The 22,085-nt window shown below is 40.0% G+C and overlaps 1 protein-coding gene across 1 annotated transcript in view; it reads left to right on the forward strand.

The window, feature by feature from the left end:
- diaph2 (diaphanous-related formin 2) overlaps positions 1-22,085 on the forward strand; it is a 351,346-nt gene that overhangs the window by 243,650 nt on the left and 85,611 nt on the right. The window contains exon 29 of the mRNA XM_029442178.1: positions 9,322-9,446. Coding sequence (XP_029298038.1) covers positions 9,322-9,446 — 125 coding nt within the window. The remainder of the gene's footprint in view (positions 1-9,321; positions 9,447-22,085) is intronic.

The following is a 22,085-nucleotide window of genomic DNA, read 5'->3' on the forward strand; positions in this document are numbered from 1 at the left end:
AAACAAACTGCAATTTTAACCATATCATTTTTACGTTTCTTTATTTGTTATGAGTTAAATATTCAAGCTATACCTATATATTTATGCTAAGCTAACAAATGTGTTATCTCTCCTCACATCTAAATCTCAAAATGTGTAAACGCTTTTCCCAAAGTGTCAAATTTGCATCAGAACAAAAGCCTGGTGTCATATTTATCAAACGTGTAAATCCCAGAGAATAAAAATGAAAAAGTCTTCACCTAGTTGTGTTTATGACACAAGATGAGTAATAATCTATGTCAGGCTTATTTTCTGGACAAATGCAAGAATATGTATGTAAATGAGGTTTCGAGGGAACAAATACATTTTACATTTTCTTCGTCAACGAAAGGGAGAGAGGGAGACAAACACAGTCCTTGAGTCATCACCCACCCTCACACTCTTCTCATGAGTCATACACCACCACACATGTGCAGACGGTTAAGCATTACAAATCTAATATCTGAAATATGCTCAGCTATCCAAGTGATAATTTGAACAGACACAGATTTTTAGCAAATGAAATAGATGGAGAAACATTATAAATGCAGAAATATGAGATCAATGAGCTCTACCAATGAGATTCAATGATAACTAATCCTAATATATGCATCTGTTTTCCTTTAAATATCTCAGTGTTTAATTAAGAGCATGGTCAGGAGTTATATTTCATAATCACAATTCATTGAAGTATTGCCATAAGCTTATCTCCATCATCATAGGAAACATATTGTCACGTAAAACCATCCTATTGTTGAATTACTTTACTATTTGTCAACTCTTAACTTCAATAGCATGTGTATAAATATGCCCATACAAAGCCTTTCCTCTGTCTGGCAACAGTATCTATCACAGAGGGAGCTCTTGAGCTAAAAATGGGAACATAACAGAAAACAAAATGACAGGAGGGGGGAAAAGACAGTCTGAGGAAGGAAGGGAACAAATAGTGACTAAGATACAGGATGAGGGAGAGACAGGGCGATCTAAGCAAGATGTTTTGGATTTGAATGTGTAATAGAGCATAAAAGCATGAAGACTTACAACCTAAGCACCTACTATGCCCACGTACTCGCAGCCTGTTGACCTTAATGCTGCTGTTAACGAAACCATCAGTGCTTTTTTTTAATCCTCAAAATGAAAATCTATAAGCAAGGAAAATAATGTTACCTTAAATAAATTAATAATGTATCTTTATTTTAAATAGGAGTAATTGGGGGTTGATTATAGAAATGAGTACGTCTGTAAGTTAAGGCTTATTGTTGAGCTGAACTGTAATGTACATCTAAAAAGCAGGGTATCATAGTGAGGTGGGTGTCTAGTCCTCAAACTCACTACCACAGTTCAAGCTACTCCTGAACTCTTTTTCAGGAGTCATCAGGGCCATCATAAATAACTTAATCATCGAGGTTAAAGCCTTTAATGTATTTCTTAATAAAACGTATGTCTTATCCCTCAAGTGCTACATTAATCACATCAGGTACATATACAAAAAGATAACTTCTCCACTTTGAAGGAAACCAATAATTCATAAACAAACCTGTAGTTGAATGAATAATAATCAATAATTAATTAATGCAGTTTCTGCCATTTTGAATTTAAAGTGATATTTAAAGACATATGCTTGAGCGGCGGCTTTAGTTTCTGGTTTCCTTTGTATACACAGTGTGATCAGCTTCAGGTCAGTTATGATGCATTAAGGTGGACAAAGGGTCCCAGAGAATGATCACCTAACTCTGCATTTCTCTTCAAGGAACTTATCTGCTTTTTTTTAGACCGTTTTGGGGGGTTTCTGGCCTGCAAACTCTGCTCTTTTCATTTCTTTTTTTCGTTTTAGCTATAAGGCTTATAAACCCTCTGATCATTACCTGCTCAGCACCAAACATCAGACAGACAAATTAGCCACTAGCTGGTAGACGCAGCAGAGCTTGTTAGATGGCCCTATGGCAACATATTTTTGAGAGCTTAAAATAGAACGTGTTTTCATCATGTGGCCAGAAGCATTGTTGTCAATCATGAATTATATTTCTAATAAACGTAGAAATTGCGCCTCTTTTTTTATTGCCACTGCAAAGCAGACCCAGTCAGCGCCGCACTTTACATCAACCATATTTCAGCCGCTGTTAACGAGAATCCTCCGTATGGTTTCTCTTTGTTTTTATACAAAACTTTTCCGATCTTGTCTCCAAGAGACTTAACGAACAGCATATTTAACCCTTTCGTATTTGTCTATGATATAGAATTTAGAAGAAATGTTTGACACATAAGTATAGATGGTTGCATGCTAAAGGTGTTTATATCTAAAAACCTTTATTGCAGAGCAATCATTCTTATATACATATTTGAAACGGGACTCCAAAGTGTGTCAGATGAAATTGGTCACGCTGCACAATGTCTCTGTGAGGGAGAATTGCTTTCAGGTTATTGTGTGTGTGCGTGTCTGTGTGTCTGTGTGTGTGTGTGTGTCTCACACCCTGGTAATGGTTGCTTGCAGCTACTGCATATTAATTGATGTTGATGTTTTTTAAATATTTCAAAGCTGGGGTTTTGTTTCAGCTTCATTTAGTAATTTTTTAGCTCTGTAATTTGTGCAGATCTCAGGCCAGTAGGTAGTAGAAATGTCAAGTAAAACGTGTACCTTGGAGGCCTCAGCTGTGTGATAAGGTGTAACTTTGAAGTTGTGAATGAGGTTAGAGGCATGAGTCAACCTCTGCAGGCTATCATGACCGCCACACCCCCATCTCTGAGCATCTCTCCTGTCTACAACACTCACATAAGTCATTTCCTTTTCCCTGCCTGCAGCATTTCCTTGTTCCTGTTAATGCAGCCTGGTTTGTTTTTTGACATCACAAGTCTGTACCTTTACCTGTGTGCATATGTTGAAATGATATCTGTTTGTTTTGACTTGTTCAGTGAAAGTTGATCTCTGCAGTCAGTCATTTAGCCTCTGAGCTAAGTCATTAGCAAACTGTAATAATTAGTTGTTGTACTAGCATTCGTGGCATTCACTAAGATACCAGAGATTGTGCATCTGTTAACGCATCCTTCAGCTTTGCCATGTGCTTCACTCGACGGGATCACTCATTTCAACAGCCCAGCCAGTAGTGACAACAGTACACGCTAAAACTGCATGGAAATAGACACTTTGAACCTCAGGCTATAGTCACTCCTGTCCCATCAGTATCTTTCATGCACCGAATGCCTTTAAAAGAAAAAACACAAATAAAACAGGCTCCGAAGCCACCCAGTTGTACATTCCCAACATATACCTTTCTGTTGCTTGTGTGACACCAGCAACGTATCATAACAATATCACTGAAAGAAATATCTCGGGAAAGATAAATGATCATCTTCAAATAAGTGCATGACAAGAATGTAGATGGTTGATTGTCAGGAGAGAGGAGGTAAACCATTGTGCCTCTGTGAGTTCCTTTTTTTTTTATTGCAGTGGGCAGAGACTCACATATAGAACCAGCACATCACCCTGACTGATTTCCTCTGCACATCCTGGGGAATTGTCATCTTCCCAGGTCAATGTCTAAACATTCCCATGCATCAAAATATATTGTAATTGACTCCATTTGTAATTCCTCCAGAGATCTGGCACCGGGCTGCAGCTCTGATGGCTGCCGAAAGCAATAAAGTCTCAGAGACATGACCCCCATTGTAAACAAGGCCTCCTTTCCAGAGTGTGAGGTGCAGCAAAGTGCATTTCTTTCAGTGTCTGGCTCTGCTTTTGCTCTTTGGCCCCGGCCCATACTTCCATTCAAATTGTGTAATTTCACAATTATGTAGTTCTCATGTCATGTTTTATTCTTCTTGGCTCGTGTGCTCCTGCTCCATTATTTATCTTGCGGTTTTAAGATATTGGATGACCCTATAGTGCAGAATAGAGTTGTCTTTTTCAACAGTTTTTATAGATACCAGTGTCGGCTGGGAAGGAAATACAGTAAATGCTGCATTACACTGTTCACTACATTATATACATGCTATATTGCAGTGTACTGTAGCCGTAATAATTCATGCTACAGCAATTAATATAATAGCACTGCTAATGTTGTATTTAATATATGTATTATTTTGTGGTCAAACATATTGTAACATAAAGGGGATTTATATTTTACCCTAATGTTGTATCATATTAGAAAATAATTTTCTCCCTAATATTAATTGCATCTTGATGTATTGACAAGACTGGAGTCTGATCATTGCAGCAGTAGGCTTTTGCAGATTAACCATCACATATTTTAACCCTATGGTTTTGCTCTTGGGTGGGGGGGGGGGGGGTATTAATTATAATCAGAAAACAAATCCTTCATTATGATAACAGTTCTGTAACATGGGGAGGTTTAAGGAAAATGCAAATTAAAAAAGGAAATAGAGCAAAAGTAAAAAGGATTTACCGTTTAATGTGCACGCAATTAGTGCAACATTGATGGGGAATTGTGATTGTTTGTGCATTTGAGTCCTCTGAGTGAGATTAATTGCATTGTCTACCAATGAGATGTTCTATTTTCTGCTATGATATAACAATATAATGTCTTCTATATGTGTGTAATTATTTATACGACAACATAAGAAGTGCATTTAATTATTTACAAATAGATAAGTAACTTAGTCTATTTTTTTTCCCCAGCACGGAAATTGAAACAAGGTAATATAATTAGTGCAAATACTTTGCTTGTTGCCTGATTACTGAAAACCAAAGCACAGTGTTAACAGTTGATATCGTGCCACAAGGTTTCTTCCATCTCCTTTGTTTATGCCGTCCATTAAATGCTCTCATTTGCCACTTTCTCCTGCCTGCTGTTGTCACCATCGCATGATCCGAGGTAATCAGAAGGAACAATGTGACTGCTTTGTCACGGCAACGATATCACTTTCACACCTGCAACTTGAGCTGCTTTGATTCCTGCTGAAAGGGGAACACATAGAGTTGTGTTTATCCTTTTGTCTCTTTCCTCTGATGTACTCTAGTCTGCCTCCCACTTCATCTCCTATTCACTCTCAGGTGCTACCAACAGCTAAATGAAAAAAGACAAAACATGATTTTTATTGGGAAGAAATCTAATTATATGTCATTTTAAAGGGGGTGCGGGAATTTGAAGTGACTCTAATTTATTCAAAAATATTTTTAAATTGACATACAATTCATCATTATCCTGGAATCATGCAGCTGATCAATAGTCAGTTTTGCCCTGTTGTGATGAGTATGCTCTTTGGCAGACAGTATGTGTCTCTGGTCATGTGTAAAGTCCCCTCAAGGTTGTCCTCTCTTTACATCCTATGATGTATATGCAAAGAGGCTTTGAGTGGAGGTTTGATGAGAAGATAACAAGCCAGGCCAAGATTACTTCTTCACGACTCTGAAAGGTTTTTAACATCTATAATCTCTAAGCGCTTGAAATAGCTTTAACTTGTGATTATGGCCAAACCCTGTCAACATTAATCTTTATCTAATGTGACCTTCAGGTCAAAATATATCTTTTTTCCAATGCTTTGGTTTAAATATCTGTAAAACTCGTTCCCATCATCCTCAGACATATTTTCAGTTTTTAGCTAACATGTTGAACTAATAGGGTTAACACGATAAATATGTTTCCTGTCAAACGTCAGCATATTAGCATTGTCATTATGAGCATGTTAGCATGATGACTTTAGTATTTAGCTAAAGGTTCCGCTGTGCCAACCTCAGTTCAACCTCAAAGCCGCTGTTGGTTTCTCCTTTTAACTTATCGAACAGCCTTGGCTTTAAATCCTGTATACATGTATTGACCAACAGAACATCCTGAAACATTAATAAATATTAAATATGGACGCACGCACATACATGGTGAGCATGTGTTTACCGTCTTCATGAATGCATCTTGTCTGTGCGTCTTCCTCTCACGCCCATCACCCTCTCCTACACACCCACAAACATACATACACTTACTTGGCTAAGGTGATGAATGCGTTTATGAACGACCTTCTCTTTTGGTTTTATGTTGCATTTGTCTTTGTTTTCACAAGTGTGTAGATTATTTAAAACTTGATCTTTTATTCTACGTTGGCAGCAACGCTCAAAATAAATCTCAATTTCCTTTGTAACCTTTGGCGGCATTGCAAGAGCAGTGGATGAAGGATTGGTATTGTTTGTCTATAAATCAAAATGAAAATTGCCCCTTTCTACAAATGACTGAATATAAAGTTGACATATTCACATTATAGCAGTTGATTTGGTATTGTGAGCTACACAGTGTTTTTCTCTGGCAGTTTATTTGAAGGAAACGGGGCAAAGCTTAATGAAATACTCATTGTCTGTCTTTTGTTCATGGGAATGAGTAATGCGTCAAGGGCCAATATTACAGAGCTCATATCAATAACTAAAGGATGTTGACCACAGAGGAGTCTTTTTATGCTGTCTGTTATTCACACAAGTTAACTTCTTGTCTTCCAAATGGCTTTTTGTCTTCCTTGTCCTCGTTCGTGTCCCCCATGCATCACTCAGCCTCTGCAGTTATTTATTTTTGCTTGACAAGAACGGCAATTGAAGCACACGGCAAACAACTTAAAGAAACACGTTTTGTCTTGTGTAAGAACGAAGTTACCTTAGAATAAATTGGGTGCATATGCTGACTTAGAAACCTGCAGACAGAGATATTTTTTTGTGTCATTGAAAGACACTGGCAGGCCTTGCTGACAGCAGTCATTAGAATAATTTTACATGTTTCAGAAATCCTCTCTGTCTGGCAAGACGAAATATACAACCCCCTCTATCCCCTCTGTTTCTCCTCTGATCCACTTGCAATGTGTATTCAGAAGATACCAGTGTTGCCATGTTTTGTACCCTGAAAATAGCAGTATTATTTTTGTGGTAATTTAACTAAAGATACTCCAAAATAATTTGTGCTAGATTCCGTAGACACTACATTATACGAGCTAAGAAGGATCGTGATATTATATGTATTTCTAAAAAAAATCATAAGCTCACCTATACTATAAAAAGAAAGCCGCCACATTTATGTGTGTCACTATGTCTCAACGGTAGTAATTCCAATGTAAACAATAGCGTGTCGTAGTCCCAGGGCTTGGCGCTGATCCTGTAAATGGCTCCCCTGAAACACTGTCGCAGTAAACTTCAGCCACTGTTTCTTGGCGACCATCGTTACTATGATCAGTGTTACAGCCAAATGATTACTCAACACTATCACTCAGGCTACAAGCAACTATCGCATCCATGGCTCCATTAAATGCATGTAAATGTATGGTTTTGGATCTTGGATCAGTTCTTTTTTTTTATGTTTTACCAATGCTGAGGCTGAGATCATAGTGACAAAAGCATGTGGATCTCAGAGGCCCCATCGGTGGAGAAACAGGAATGTGATAGTGTGGTTTTCTCACTGTCAGCCCCTGGAGTCAGTCCTGTGAGAATTGAGGAGGAGGGATTGAGAAACTCCCAGTCACTGGGTCTGAACAGCCAGTAAGCTCGGTGCAAAGTGGCCTCACCCCTTACTCTTATTATATTGCTTCTAGACCAGTGGTGTCTAACATGCGGCCCGGGGACCAAAACCAGCCTGCCAGAGGGTCCAGTCCGGCCCGCGGGAGGACTTTGCAAATTGTAAAAAATAGTTGTTTTGATCATAAAGTAAAAAACTGTTCCAGATACCTGTGACAAAGTGTTTTATACCTTTGTGGATACACTGTGATCTGTAAATGCACATGTGTAAATGATAAACTGAGGCATAATATTGTTGAAATTGCACCTTTTCTTCTTAAGGAATTTCAGGTTGTTCATCATGTTTTGTAAAAAGATAAACATTTTACATTTTCAGAATGTACTTGTACTTTTTTGCACTAAAACGAAGGTGAACATTTGGACTTGTCATTATTTACAGGTTATTATGCTGTGATGTTACTGGTCCGGCCCACTTGAGATCAAATTGTGCTGCATGTGTCCCCTGAACTAAAATGAGTTTGACACCCCTGCTCTAGACTGATCGCACCAGGTGGTTTGTGTGCATTTGAGAATGTGTCTTTTTGTGTGTGCTTGCTAGTGGTAATGTATTTGTGTTGAAGGTTGTTTCAGTGTGCCAGGGGGTGCGTGTGTGATCCTCAATCTTGCCATCCAATCTTATTGTCATAACATGAGAAAAGAGCAAATCCAAGCTATGGAATTGATGTAAAGCAAGACAAGTTTGACCCTCATGTCACAGAGGTCACATCTCTTGACAGCTTGTCCATTATGCCTCTCCTCAATGCCTCAGCACTTCAATTACAGTGTAGCGGGAGGGCCAACCTTGCAGTTGTGGGGGCGTAGTGTAGGTTGAATGATGAAATATTTTCAAAAGGACTGTCCTTGTTGGTATAACGTTATCAATCAGTGTTTAAAGCAAATCTCAATGACTACCTGCCAAATAGTATGAACCATTTGGCTGTGCATGCATGATACAAACTTATGTCTGATGATGATTGGCCATCGCTTGGACATCCATCTTTTTTTTTTATCCACTTATGTCACTTGCAGTCAAAACAAGATCACTCTCAACTATCACTGATCAATGGACTACATCATTCATGAAGCTGGGGAAGTTTATGGTTTTGTTTAGTTTTTCGTCAAGGAGGTATGATTGCCTCCATCCATCTGTTTGCTTGTCTGTTTGTCTTTAACCAACATGTTGAAACTCAAGGCTAGACTGGGATATACATACATGTGGTGACCCTATGACCCCCCCCCCCCCACACAGGTTTCAACACAAAGGGCTTTACTTGTAAAATGACTTCATAAGCCATTTAAATTGAAAATTATTTCAATAAAGTACTCACTAAATGCAGTCAATATTGTAGTGAATTGCCAGGGACATTGAATAAAATGTATGGCTGCAATTCAAAATGTATAATATGAAGGTTTTTTTGAAGAGATAAAGGAAAATATTTCAGTGTGTGTGTGTGTGTGTGTGTGTGTGTGTGTGTGTGTGTCAATAAGACTAAACCCTTAAAAGCAACCTAAACATGGTACTACATCCATGCTCCTGTCCCATCTGATCCCCTAAGACGCTGCTCACTGTTTGAAGTCTCCACTTGAAAGGCCTGATCTGAATACTCTTGATTTCACAGCAACTCCGCAAACAGTAATTACAGACTGATTAATGAGCCACACGGACACTCTACACACACGTGTACACATGATTGCTTTCAAACATATAATAACTCGGTCATAGGTTGTTCTTTATTTAAACGTCATGTACACTTACAGCGATCTGTGGAGTTCTCATCAGTCAGAGTTATAATTGTGTTTGCTAATGTATTGTGTTTGTTTTTTTCTAGTGTCTGCTGAGATCTTAAAAAGCAGTTTGACCACCATGGAACGTCAAATTCAGAGGCTTGAGAACGACATCGAGAACTTCCCCAAAACGGATGACGAACAAGATAAGTTTGTGGAAAAGATGTTGATATCCTTTTTATGGCGGTCATTTTCACACCTTGCTTATACTTGAGAAAAAAATAAATAATGAATTCTAGCATATTAGGACATTGTGTGTACCGGTTTGTGGACATCAGTGGCAAAGGGAGTGTGCTGTTTGCCTTTTGCCTGGCAGTGGTAAGCAGTTTAAGTCACTTGGTGTGATAGGTGGCACCCATGGGAACGCAGGGAATGGATCTGGCTGCCTTGCTATGAGATGTTGATCGGATCTCCCTCTTCACTCCTCCCTGCGTCCCAAGAGTGAAATCACGCCTGTGGCTATTTTTACAGCACTCTGCCACCGCTGCCTGTCCCCTGGGAGACTCTAATGGGGGCTCTAGCCCCTCACACCAACTTATCGCCTATCCCTGATTTCATCTCCTGACCGGCCACAAGCGTCTCCACACAACCATCCGTGCACTATCTTCTCTCGTGGCACCTCTCCTGTTTCGATAACAGAGTGTTTCACTTAAAGCCAAGCATCTCTGCTCCCAAATTGAATTAGCCATGTCTCTGCACTTTCCTGAATGCCCTTTCTGAGAGGAAAGGTCCTCACTGTATAGGTTTGATCAATGGTAGAAATCAAGTCTGTTGTCAATACCTTGAGGCGAGGGGTGCCTTTCATGGAAGAAAAAAAACGTAAAGCAGTTTTCTTTGCTGATCTCTACCATTATCAAGGAAAGAAAGAATTACTCTCGTAATTTAACAAGTGAGTAGGTGTTTCCATATGCTAGGCACCCCCGCGTAAGACAGCATTTAACCTGATTTTTGCTTCCTTTTGTCTGAGATTTATTAAAGCTGAGTGTGCACATTGGGTGGTATAAGAGTAATAGCCTCCTAACGCATTACCAATCTGCTCCCAGTCAAAGAAGGGCACTTAAATTTGTGTAATTAAAAAGACTGAAACAGAGTCCTCCCTAGCGGCGGCTTGGAGGCAGAGCAGGCAGACAAGAAAGCTACTCTGCCCCCTGATGTCAGTATTGATTCCCAGGCTTCTTCGAGAACTAGAGGCTTGAGTGAGAGGAAATGGAGAAGTGTAGATATACTGCAGCATGGCTCTTCCTCACTGTCTGGAGTTCCTCCCCAGAGGGAGGCAGAGGGAAGAAGCTGGCTGGCCATGACCTGAAACTCCCCATTTCCTCCCCCTTTCTTCCCATCCCACCTTATCAAGTGTTGGTGCCAGGAAGGAGGCTTAGTAGGATTTAATAAGATCTATTTTGGTTCTTGCCTTATTTAAAGTAGCCACCAGTAGGAAGCACCAACAAGCATATATATTTCATTCGCCATCTGTGTTGTGTTCAATGTTGTAGTGTTTTTGTAATGGTTAATGGTGTATAGTGCTTTCCTTTGCTTTTTCAAGTAGCAGAATTGCTTAAGTTGTGCATATTTTCTATCAAATCTCTCACTCTTCTCATTTTTTTGGATGCACAGGAAGGAGTCAAATGATGAAAAGTAAATGCTTGTTTGTTCTCTCAGTTAGCTCCCTGGAGGGTTTTATCTGCTTTTCTTCTCCTGTTTATAATAAAGTGAAATTATTGATGATAATTTAATCATAATACCATGTCAGGAATCTTGTACTTGCACTATGGTGCTCGTGAGTATTTGGTGTAGATTATGTTGTAGAAAACGTGTTGTATTCTCCTTCCCAGCTGTTTTTGTCTTGATGTTCATACGACATAAGAAGACACTCTAAGTATGCAATCACATTTTTCTCACTTCCTTTGGAGTAGGTGTGTGTGTGTGTGTGTGTGTGTGTTTGTTACAGTAGACTTGTGTATGTGTGTTTCGTAACTTAACCCACTTCTCCGAATGACAATATTTTCTACCACTTTAAACCTCTCAATATATTAAATTTTGGGCTGTTTTCTGTGCAAGAGATAGAAAGTGCAGGCTGTGCTTGATTTGCTGAGGTTTTTAGTACTAGTGTTTGCAGTGAGCTTAGGTAGCACTCTAATCTGTGTTGCACAGCAAAGTGTTACAGTGCTGTATATTTCAAGTTGACATTTCCTTTGGTACACATAAGATAGTAGAGTCAAGGCAAACATACCTTTTTTAACTTTTCCCTGGTTTAAAAAAAAGGATGTTAGTTCCTTGAAGCATGACAGATGGAAGAACAACAACAGCTAAAAGTCGTGCATTTGATGCTTGAGCAACCCTGAAAAAGTTAAGTAAAGCTCTGTTGTCTTGACTGTTGGGCACTGTGATGAATGAGTCCGTCTGTGTTTGTGTTTGTGTGTTACAGAGGAAAAGAGAGAGAAAGAGGGTAATTTACAGTGTGTGTGTGTGTGTGTGTGTGTGTGTGTGTGTGTGTGTGTGTGTGTGTGTGTGTGTGTGTGTGTGTGTGTGTGTGTGTGTGTGTGTGTTACAGAGGAAAAGAGAGAGAGAGAGGGTAATTTACAGTGTGTGTGTGTGTGTTTGTGTGTGTGTGTGTGTGTGTGTGTGTGTGTGTGTGTGTGTTACAGAGGAAAAGAGAGAGAGAGAGGGTAATTTACAGTGTGTGTGTGTGTGTTTGTGTTTGTGTGTGTGTGTGTGTGTGTGTGTGTGTGTGTGTTACAGAGGAAAAGAGAGAGAGAGAGGGTAATTTACAGTGTGTGTGTGTGTGTGTCTGTGTGTGTGTGTGTGTGTGTGTGTTACAGAGGAAAAGAGAGAGAGAGAGAGAGAGAGGGAGGGTAATTTACAGTGTGTGTGTGTGTGTGTGTGTGTGTGTGTGTGTGTGTGTGTGTGTGTGTGTGTTTCACTGTGACTCTTGTCAGCTTTTTTTTCCTGAGATTAATTTCAGGAGGCCATGGTCACTGCAAGGTATTTTAAAAGTAATATCTGCCCCAAAGCAGCCTAGTTTTAATTAAACCTTCAACAGTAAATTATGTTTTGTTCTTTTCACCACGCATGATTAGTGTGACTAATTTGTTTAGGCTTCAGAAATTCCAGGTTTTGTCCATTAAAAAGTCTGATAAACTTTTGGCGCAAACTATTTGTGAGAACAAACATTCAAACAGTCTGTCATGTGTATCAGTCATACGATGTGTTTACCTTTCAGAGGAAATCTTTCCACAAAATACTATGACTTTGTGACAACAGATAGTGGCACTTGTGAAATACTGAAAGAAAGACATATGGAAAGAAAGAAATAAAGGAAGGAAGGAAGAAATAAGTATGACATGAAAGAAAGAAAGAGGAAGAAGAGCTTAGTGGAAGCACTTCATTTGGCTTTATTGATACATTTTTCTCTTTCCATTACTGTAATGTATGCAAATGACTGAATGGGGTGTTTGTTCAGCAGTTTAGTGATCTCTATCTGTCAGAAGTAATGGGAGCCCACAAAGGCTGTAGAGTTGAGGCACAAGTCCCCAGAGAGCCCTATTTCACCAGAGAGGCTATGGCTATCACACACACACACACACACACACACACACACACACACACACACACACACACACACACACACACACACACACACACACACACACACACACACTTCCAGTTCCTGCTGGATATGATAAAGTAGAGCTGGGGGCGTAGAGCAGGACTCTGCATACTGAAATATTAATGGTGGTGAGGTGGCTCGATGGGGATGATGAGAGACCGGACTGAACCTTGATGGTTGCCTGGACATGTCCAATACATCTCCCCGCACTGTACTCAATGTCTTAACCCAACCCACTGATATTCAGCTTAACCTTTTATTTCCCAGAAGGCCAGAGTCCGAGCACATCATTCTCTCCCATATTCACACATTGAGTGACAAGGAGCTGTCTTCTGGGGCCAGTTTCATAAAGATATATTAGACCGGGCTCAAAGATTTAGCCTGACTTAATTTTGTGTCTCAGAACAGTCCAATGCAAGTAAGACAGTTTCACACTAATCAAAATGCACCTTAAGGTAAGCCTATAGCCTATTTCCTCAAGCTAACACCATAGCTAAGAGCGGTTTGTCCATAATAACAACCAGGGACACAAGACGTTTGTACAAACCTTGCCTTTTTAATCTTTTTAAATCGTGTGTGATGCTCCTGCTTACGTTGTGTCCTGTGCGTGCATGTGTATAGTATTGTTAGACAGTCATTGACTTTCCCTGGTAAAATAGCCTTTTGAAAGAATTAAGGCTACAAGGCTGAGTGAATGGGCTTGAAGCCATCGGCCATCTTTTTTTGTTTGAAAACAGGTAATTTGCCCAGAATTCCCGAGCAAATTAGTCCCTCTTTAAATAACCAAGGACTGGGCCGCATTGTCCTCCTGATAAGCTTGTACGTGTTAAATCTAAGCCATCTTCTAAGTATGTCTTTGGGAAACCAGCTTCTTACCCAACGAAGGGAGGATTTGTTTTATTCTAGCATTGTGTTAAATTACCCAGAGATAATTCCAATTTCTAGTATGTCTATCATATAGACGCCTCCCTTGACAATTTCCTGCCAACATAAAGAAGCAGCTGTTCAAGCAGCAACACAGATTTTCAGTACTTACCTGTTGGTGAATAATAAGCTCAAGTCCTGTGATCCTACAAAGCCGACTAGCAGTGCCAGTTTCTCACACCATCTTTGTCCACCCACACAGGGTCAACCCAGACACATTTTTTCCCGCCCCCGGGGCTAGCCTGTAATACCACCTTTTTGGCTTAAAAATCGACGGATGCATTCATACAGGTACCACCTTTTTGTTGTTCTCAGATACTTCAGCCTGATTTACTTCACACTTCAAAGGTAGAGGTTCACTACAATGGACTTTGTCAAACGGCTACCGTTGGAGACTGTTTTCTTCAGGCAAGGCTTGTGTACAGGTGTACACAACATTCTCCTGTTTCGGCTCCAGGCACTCAAGGTTAAATAAATGGCTGTTAGTGAAACAATTGTTCTATTTAACAGGCTGTTGAGTTTAAACTGCAGTAACATCCCCTGTTACAGGTTTGTCTGGAGAAGCACAGCATTTGTTTGGAGAAGTTATTCCACATTATCACACCTTTTATGTATTCAAATGAGAGGTACACTGGATTATTTACAGAATCTTTATGTCTGTTTCTGCATGTTTGTATATTAGAAACTGGGTTATAACATGCTGGTGGCACTTTCAGAAGCACATTATAATTTTTAAGCAGAAATACACAAACAACCACACTCCTTGCCACACACAAGCCCTCTCTTAATCACCACCTTCCTTTGAGCCCCCCCCCCCCCCCCCCCCCCCCTCCTCCTCCCCCTGCCACCCCAACCCTCTGCTAATGAAATTCACTGTAAACTGTGTCGCCAATTAACTGAAGCGCAGATAAGCCATGGAGCCTTTTAATTATCCAAAACTCAATGGAAACCAATGTAAATAAGTGGAGGTTCATAAGACAGACTCTTTCCCTGCCGGTGTTGTGCGTATGCATCTCTCACCTCAGTATGAATGTCCATGACTCAGAGAAAGCAACAAGAAAATTACAATCCCTAAAACAAATAGTAATCTTCCATGTTGCATTCCACGTGTCAGAGGCAATATGAAGATTTTAATTAACATATTTTAATAGGTGTGTGTCTGGAAACCTTTTTTTTTGTTTTGCTAAAATGAAAATTCTAATTATGATTATTGCAAAGAAAAAAGTTCAAAAATGGAATTGGAAAAAAAGGTGGTGGTGATTATGCTGCTCTCTTACCAAGGACTTTGTTTTTGGCTATTTGTTCAATGCTGTCGTATTACCTTTGATGATAAATATAAAATGCACCACATTTATGTCGAGTTTTTAATCATCTTAAGTAAGGCATGAACTGGCATTGTTGCAAACTGAGTTCATTAAATTGACTTTCAAAAGTACAAACGCTGACTAACATTTGTATTTACAGCTTTAGAACCCTTCGCTTAACCCAATGTACCTACAGTATATCCACACTATTATGAATTATACTGCTCTGCCAAGATTCATATAGTACATTCCTCCATATACAGCCAAAATCCCTTCTTTTTTAAATGACTTTTGATAAAAATGTCAGTCAACTTATTTATAAGGGCTGCACTAAGGCTTATGTTGATTGTTGTTTTACAATGAAATTCATTAATTGTTTTAGACGATGCAACATAACACAATTTCTGAGAACAAGCTGACGTAGTTGAATTACTTTATGTGTCTGATCAACAGTTCACAAAAACCTATTCACTATAATATACCACTATCTATATCCCGTTGGTTTATTTTACTCAATAAAAAAGAAAACAGAATATGTGTACTGTACAAAACACATCATGTTGCCATTGTCTTGTCTGTCGACTTCGTGTTCACTGCCAGACAGAAGCCCATATTAGTGCCCTCTGGTCATATAAGTGAATTCCCTAGAAGTTGGCCAATCAGTATCTTGTTAGGCTGTGACACTAGACCTGATGTGGCAGCTCCATTAACCAGTAGAGTAAGCTTGCTGACAGGCTGCCTGGACTGTAGCTCCCAGGGGCAGGAGCGGGTGTGGTGTTGGTGTGCAGGAGGTACAGCCATGATGTAGTCTGGATCTACCCCTTTGCTCCTGAGTGAACAACTGTCATATTGCACTGATAAAGCCTCCATGCCCTGCCAGTCTTTGGAGGGTGCCCTTTGGGATCTACTGTGTCCTGTTGGGATTCAGGGCTGCTCCCCTGCAATTGAAAATGCTTCCTTGCACACCTTGTGTATACATTATTATGCTTCTCGCGTAAGGTCCGATACACATTATACAAGTACTAATATGCAGAAGGTAAAGAGCCAATGTATGTAACAGGCTATCGTGTTCTGAATAGCATTTTTTTTTGGTCAATCTGTTTTATCTCCATGTCTCCATGTGTTGCTCTGCTGCTGTATAGCCTTGTCCTTATTGGCCCAGGTCTCCACTGATTATTTCTGCTCTACAGAAAGTTGGGCTAAGGACCCAGTGGCAGCAGCACCAATCTGTACCTCATTACTTCCCCAAAAGGCCTGAGCTTAGTGCAGGGTAATAGACAGAGGCCCAGCCGCCCTCATTTGTCATGGGCTCCTGGGTTTGATGCAAAGCCCCCCTTGAGCACTTGTTGCTGAGCTCTAATCCTGCAGTAGACACCAGCCACGCTTCTCTGCTTAGCCATCCCCACTCTCCACCGTCATGGCTCATGATTTCACTTTCATTTGATGTTTTAATGAAATCCCTGAGACTCAGTTGAATGGCAGGCCCATTGTTGGCAAATTATTCTATCAAATGCAAGTGGAAGGGAAACGTGACTGGAGTTATTTGTCTAGTAAATATGAGCCACCGAGCATGTAGGGTGTTGCACGTTCAGCATGTGAATCCACAATAGAAGGTGGGTGGAGTTGAATGGCACAGGTTGACTCACATGCAGACAAAGTGGCCAACAGAATGCTGGTTCCATGTGCTTGATATCAATCATACAATTGCTATAATAACTAATATTACTACAGCTGCTATAGCAGAAGTTAATTGTACAATTAGTTGGCTGGAATGCAATTAAAACTAGCAAATAGTGTACAGAGCAGACATTTATACAATGGCTGACATTTATTCTTGTGAAGACCACTAGTAGCACCATTTGTTGTGCCTTATTGCAAATAAGTGCTAAGGGGCAGTGCCCAAAAGGCTGGGGAACGCTCCTTGATGAAAAGGCCTGTGTATCATTAGCTGAAGTTGCTGCGTGTGCCAGTTGAAAGCCTCTCTAAAATGTAAATCAAACTAATGCCCAAACACTTCCTCTGCTCTCCCCACAGTAATGTTATTCATTTCTTGCTGATGCTGTCGAGGGAATACGGTGTTGTTCTGCTGCTTGCTTCTGGGCTCTCTGTTGATTTCTAACTTTGCTCAGTAGTGGCTATCCTTCGTCTCCCCTGACAGGACCTAGGGATCACTGTGTCTGCATGACTGCGGGCCATCTCTCCTGCAGCCTGTTCATATACGTGGACACACAAGCGATTAGCCAAAGTTATTGACTGCATTTGCGCAAGCTGGAGCAATTAGGCGCTTCATTATGCAAATAAAGTGCACTAATTACCTCACATTTGCTAATTGATTGTAAGATATGGTATATGGTCGACATTAGGGTTGACTCCTTCAAAAGGATTTGGCAGTTTGAGGCGTGCACTTTGTGCATAAACGAACGACGGCAAATAACACAGTGGGCCATTTCCCCAGCATGTCACTGTGCACTCAGCTCTGCGAATGTGAGGCACAATAGAAAAGTCGGAGGAGAAAGACATCTCTAATTAAAATGAATCTGTGACAGTCAGAAACACTAACAGTTACAAACAGCAATCTGATGGTAGTCAACAGGGGATTCTCCATTAATTGGCAAAATGAGGCTCATCAATCACACAGAGGGGGAATTCTGCACAGACAGTATCCTGTCAGAGTCCCCAACTGTGGGGGGAGCAGCATGATGTGTGTCTCAGGGACAGAGTCATGTAGAGAAGGAACAGTTCCTTTTCTCTCTCTCTCTCTCTCTCTCTCTCTCCCTCCCTCCCTCGCGCCCCCCGACTCTATTTCCCACCACATGTGGCTCTCAGTAGACGTCTCTCCAACTCATTCTGACAGGCTTTGTTTTTCCTTGTCGCATTTCAAATGGGGATTGGCTGGCATTCTCTGCCAGTCAAGGCCGAGACGGAATAGTCAAAACACACTGTTGAATTCCAGCTTTTAGAGGATATTCTTTGCCTATGACATGTGCTGAGAGGCTTGTAACTTCATACTCCCTCTATATTCAAGCAATCAAGAAAATACTGCTACTAGTGATTTTCTATTCAAGTAATCGTCATTATTTTATTGAATTAAAAATAGCTTTTTCTCTAATACTGACAATTATCTCTGAAATCTTCATTGGCAGGTACTTAGAACTTATAATTGGTAGCATGCAATGGGAGCAAAGTATGAACTTTGTATGAACCGTACAAGGATTGTAATATACTGGTGAGCAATGCGCCGCGATGATTGAGCAGGCCAAATAAATGCCGGGGCACGTAACATACCACCTTGGCCTACAGGTCAATAATTTACCCAGGCAATAATTAACTATTTCATCAATTTGACCAATCAATAGACTGCCCCTAGTCTATGTGTAACCGGTTTGCTTTAGAGCAATCTCGGGCAAAGCAAGACTCCTAATAGTGATTGGTCTATATTGCTTCTCTGCCTCATCTGTGTGTCGTATTGGGTTACTTCATCTATAATCTATGGTACAGACTACCATAACTGACTTGGCACAGAGCCTCTAATGCTACCCGACATGTATACACACTCCCACATTAGAACACGCGGTGTATGTTGATGTCCTCATTACCTCGTTCCAATGCATCAAACCAGTAACATGTAAGGTGTGCTACGGCAAATGGAGTTTATAGCTTTCACCGACAGGGTCAGTACAGTGCGAGTGAAAACAACAGTCATGCCTGTGTGGGCTTTTACTGAAAATTAACCTTCAATTAGCAACATGGATAGATGGGGTGACCTCCAGAAGTGCTAGTGGTTGTGTTGGTGATGGCTCCTCTATGGACATGATTACATGAGATGACATGTATTTACTGTGAAGAGGGACCTCTGGCTGGTGCACCTGCGGTGGCAGAGAGACACAGAGAAGTATTTAACACGTTGGTGTTAGCTTCAATAGCTTGTGGCATGAAAATAAAAATGCATTAGCAACATATATGTTGTTAATCCATTTCTCCTTCTCTCTATTTCCTCTGTCTGTGTCTTCCTGTCACAGACAGACTGTATACTGCTGGTGGGTCTAAGCCCTGTCACTTAACAGCAACAGGGACGTGTGAAGCACATCTGCTACCTGAACCAGCAGCTGACCTTGAATTGACTTTCTGTGATGAAGACTTATGCTTGATCCCTGGGCTTTTTGGCTTGATGCCTTGCAGCTTTCCATTCTAACTTAAGAGCATAGTTTAAAAGTGTAGAGGCCATATACCTCTCGCCCTCTTTTTTTTGTTTTCTGTGCAAAAATGCAACTCCCCCTTTTTTTACACATGTTCTTGTTCAAATGACTTAGCAATACACATATGTAGAATTTTCTTTGTGAACCAAATAGTACACAAGTGAATTGTATGCTTTCTGTATGTGAAAGCATGCATTTTGAAAAACAGAAATGTTGTAAAAATATTGACTCCCCCCCCTGCTCACTGCCTCGTCATTGGCACGCAAGAAAAAAGTATGACTCTCCTCTCTCTGAATAAGCTCTTCTCTTAAAACTTATGTTTTACACCCAAAGTACATTTAGAGAAGAGATTTTACAAAAGCATAGACACCAGGGTATAACCAGCATAGATAGGTAGAACTAACCCTCACATATGTGGTTAAATCAGAAGTATTAAGAAAACATAATAGTTATGATTATTGGAAACACAATCATTTACTTTTCTTTTAAGAAACATACCTAAAGCAAATAAAATGGAAGGAAGTGCACTGCACTCTTTTCTTAGACCATCACACAACTTAAATTCCATAACATACACATTTACCCCACCACTGGAATACTTTTGTTTCTCATGTATCATGAAAGTCATGGACACTAATTTAGTCAAAGTCAAACTCCCTGTACATTTCAGCCAGAGAAAGTGTTGGAGATTATCCAAGGCTTGGAAGGGCAGGTTGATTCATGACTACGACATATCAGCAATACCATTAGATAATATATGTTCTCTTTTGTCTTTATTATTGCCTGTCAAAATACAAACAGAAAAACAAAAGATACACTATTCTAACAATTAATCAACATAAAAATGCATCCTGCCAAACCAATATATACACATCCAAGCCAACCCTTTACCAATGCACCCTTAAAACAATAACAGGAATAAACATTATTACTTTCCCTCAATTTCCACTGTGTTATGTTACAGAATGTTACTGTCTTACAGCACAAGACGTGCAATGCTAATACTGTAGAACAGCACTGGCAGAAAAGAATAAACACTTATTAGTTGAAATCAGTTTTCTTTCCTCCCTCTACTTCTTTTTTTATTATATTTTTTAATAGTGACTTTAAGTACTTTCCCACTGCTGCCCATGTATTAGTGTATTCTGTCTCATTATTTTGCAGTGTGAAAGCTACCTTTTAGAACTTAATCATTTCTATTGCTTCGGTGATCTATTCTTCCTGAGTTGGTGTATTAAAAGCCATCCAGTTTTTCATTAGTACCGTCTTTGTGACCATAAATAACAAGAGAAAGATCTGTTAAGTCTTTGAAGATACTCTGCTGGAGTTATTCAAACCTCCCAGTGTGCATGATTATGGTGTGAGTGGATTGGCTATATTAATGTGGATCATCACTTTTTTTATTTATGCCAAACCAAATCTCTTTACTTTCATTGCATTCCCACAACAGATGTAGTAGAGTTGCTTCATCAGCACCACATTTCATTTCATTCATCTTTTTTAGATGAGGTGTAATTTAATATGTCTAAGTATTTTAAATGGCCTTAGGTATGTAAGGGATAATATAGGTTATTTAATAACAAGCCAAAGGCACATGTCTGTGTACATAAATAGAGACGTCTACTTCTCATGAAGCATTCTGATAAGAAACATCAAGCCACTGACCTTAACATGATGCTGTACTGCTGCTAGTCTAATGATTATGCTTTACACAAACCTGATTATAAATTTGAAATCAATTCATTTTCAATTCAAATCAGTTCTCTTGCATCAATATTAGATTGAATTCAACTCTGGTGTCTTGTTTTGTAACAGCAACAACGAGAGCATCATCTGAATATGCTCTGATTTGCACCTCTGGCTAGAATTTTCTCCATGGCAACAGCCGCTGAGGCTTATGGGTACTTAGAGCCAGCACAACAAACTGATGGGAACAAAAATAACATTGGAAAGAAAGTTGGAAAAACTAATGGCCTTAACATAAAAGCTTATCATTGTGTAAGACTCTTCCATTCTGCTGCTGGACTCTAAATGTAGGAGCGTTGAGGTTTTTGTGTAAAGAAATCTTTGAAATGCTCATCATACAGTTGGCAGCAGCCGCTCCTCCCACTTCACACAACTGCTGCATGATAATGAGATTGTTTTGCCAAAATGTGTTTATTTTTTGTTCTATTTTTGTTTATCAAAACATGTGCACACCTCCTTCCTTACTAGCCCGCGGTGCAGATATGTTTTAACACACTAACAACTGTGCCAACTGTATTACATTCAAGCACAGTTCTGTCCAACCGCGTCCTGATGTTACACGTCACCGAACACTCGCAGGTGTGAAAGCACACTTCCAGAGGTGTAAGTAGCAACAGGCGTTAACTGGAAGGACCCGTCGGTTTGGTCCTGCCACAACTCGTTGGTGACAAGGTGGTGCTGTGCAGCAACACTGTAGGGTTGCCATCATGAAAGCACCAACATACTGCGGATTTGCATGTTTTTGTAAAAAATGCAGTTTAATAAGATCTCCAGCACAGTGGAGCACCGATCATGTGATTGAAAACAGCTTTGAAAGTTTCCACATTGTTTCTTGAGACGAGATGAAACATTATGTAGTAAAAATAAAGAATAACTTGAACTATTTAAATGATTGCAGTTTGTATGCGCTCTGTGGGCTCAGTGTGCTCTTGGGGCATGTGTGTGATGAGTAGTACAGCAGGGGTCATGATGCCTCAGGCTTGTTTGATCGAGTGGCCATATTCTTAAACTTCTACGAGCAAGGTCACAATGTT

This window comes from Cottoperca gobio, chromosome 10 (assembly GCF_900634415.1).
Source record: "Cottoperca gobio chromosome 10, fCotGob3.1, whole genome shotgun sequence".
In the NCBI taxonomy this organism is placed as follows: Eukaryota; Metazoa; Chordata; class Actinopteri; order Perciformes; family Bovichtidae; genus Cottoperca; species Cottoperca gobio.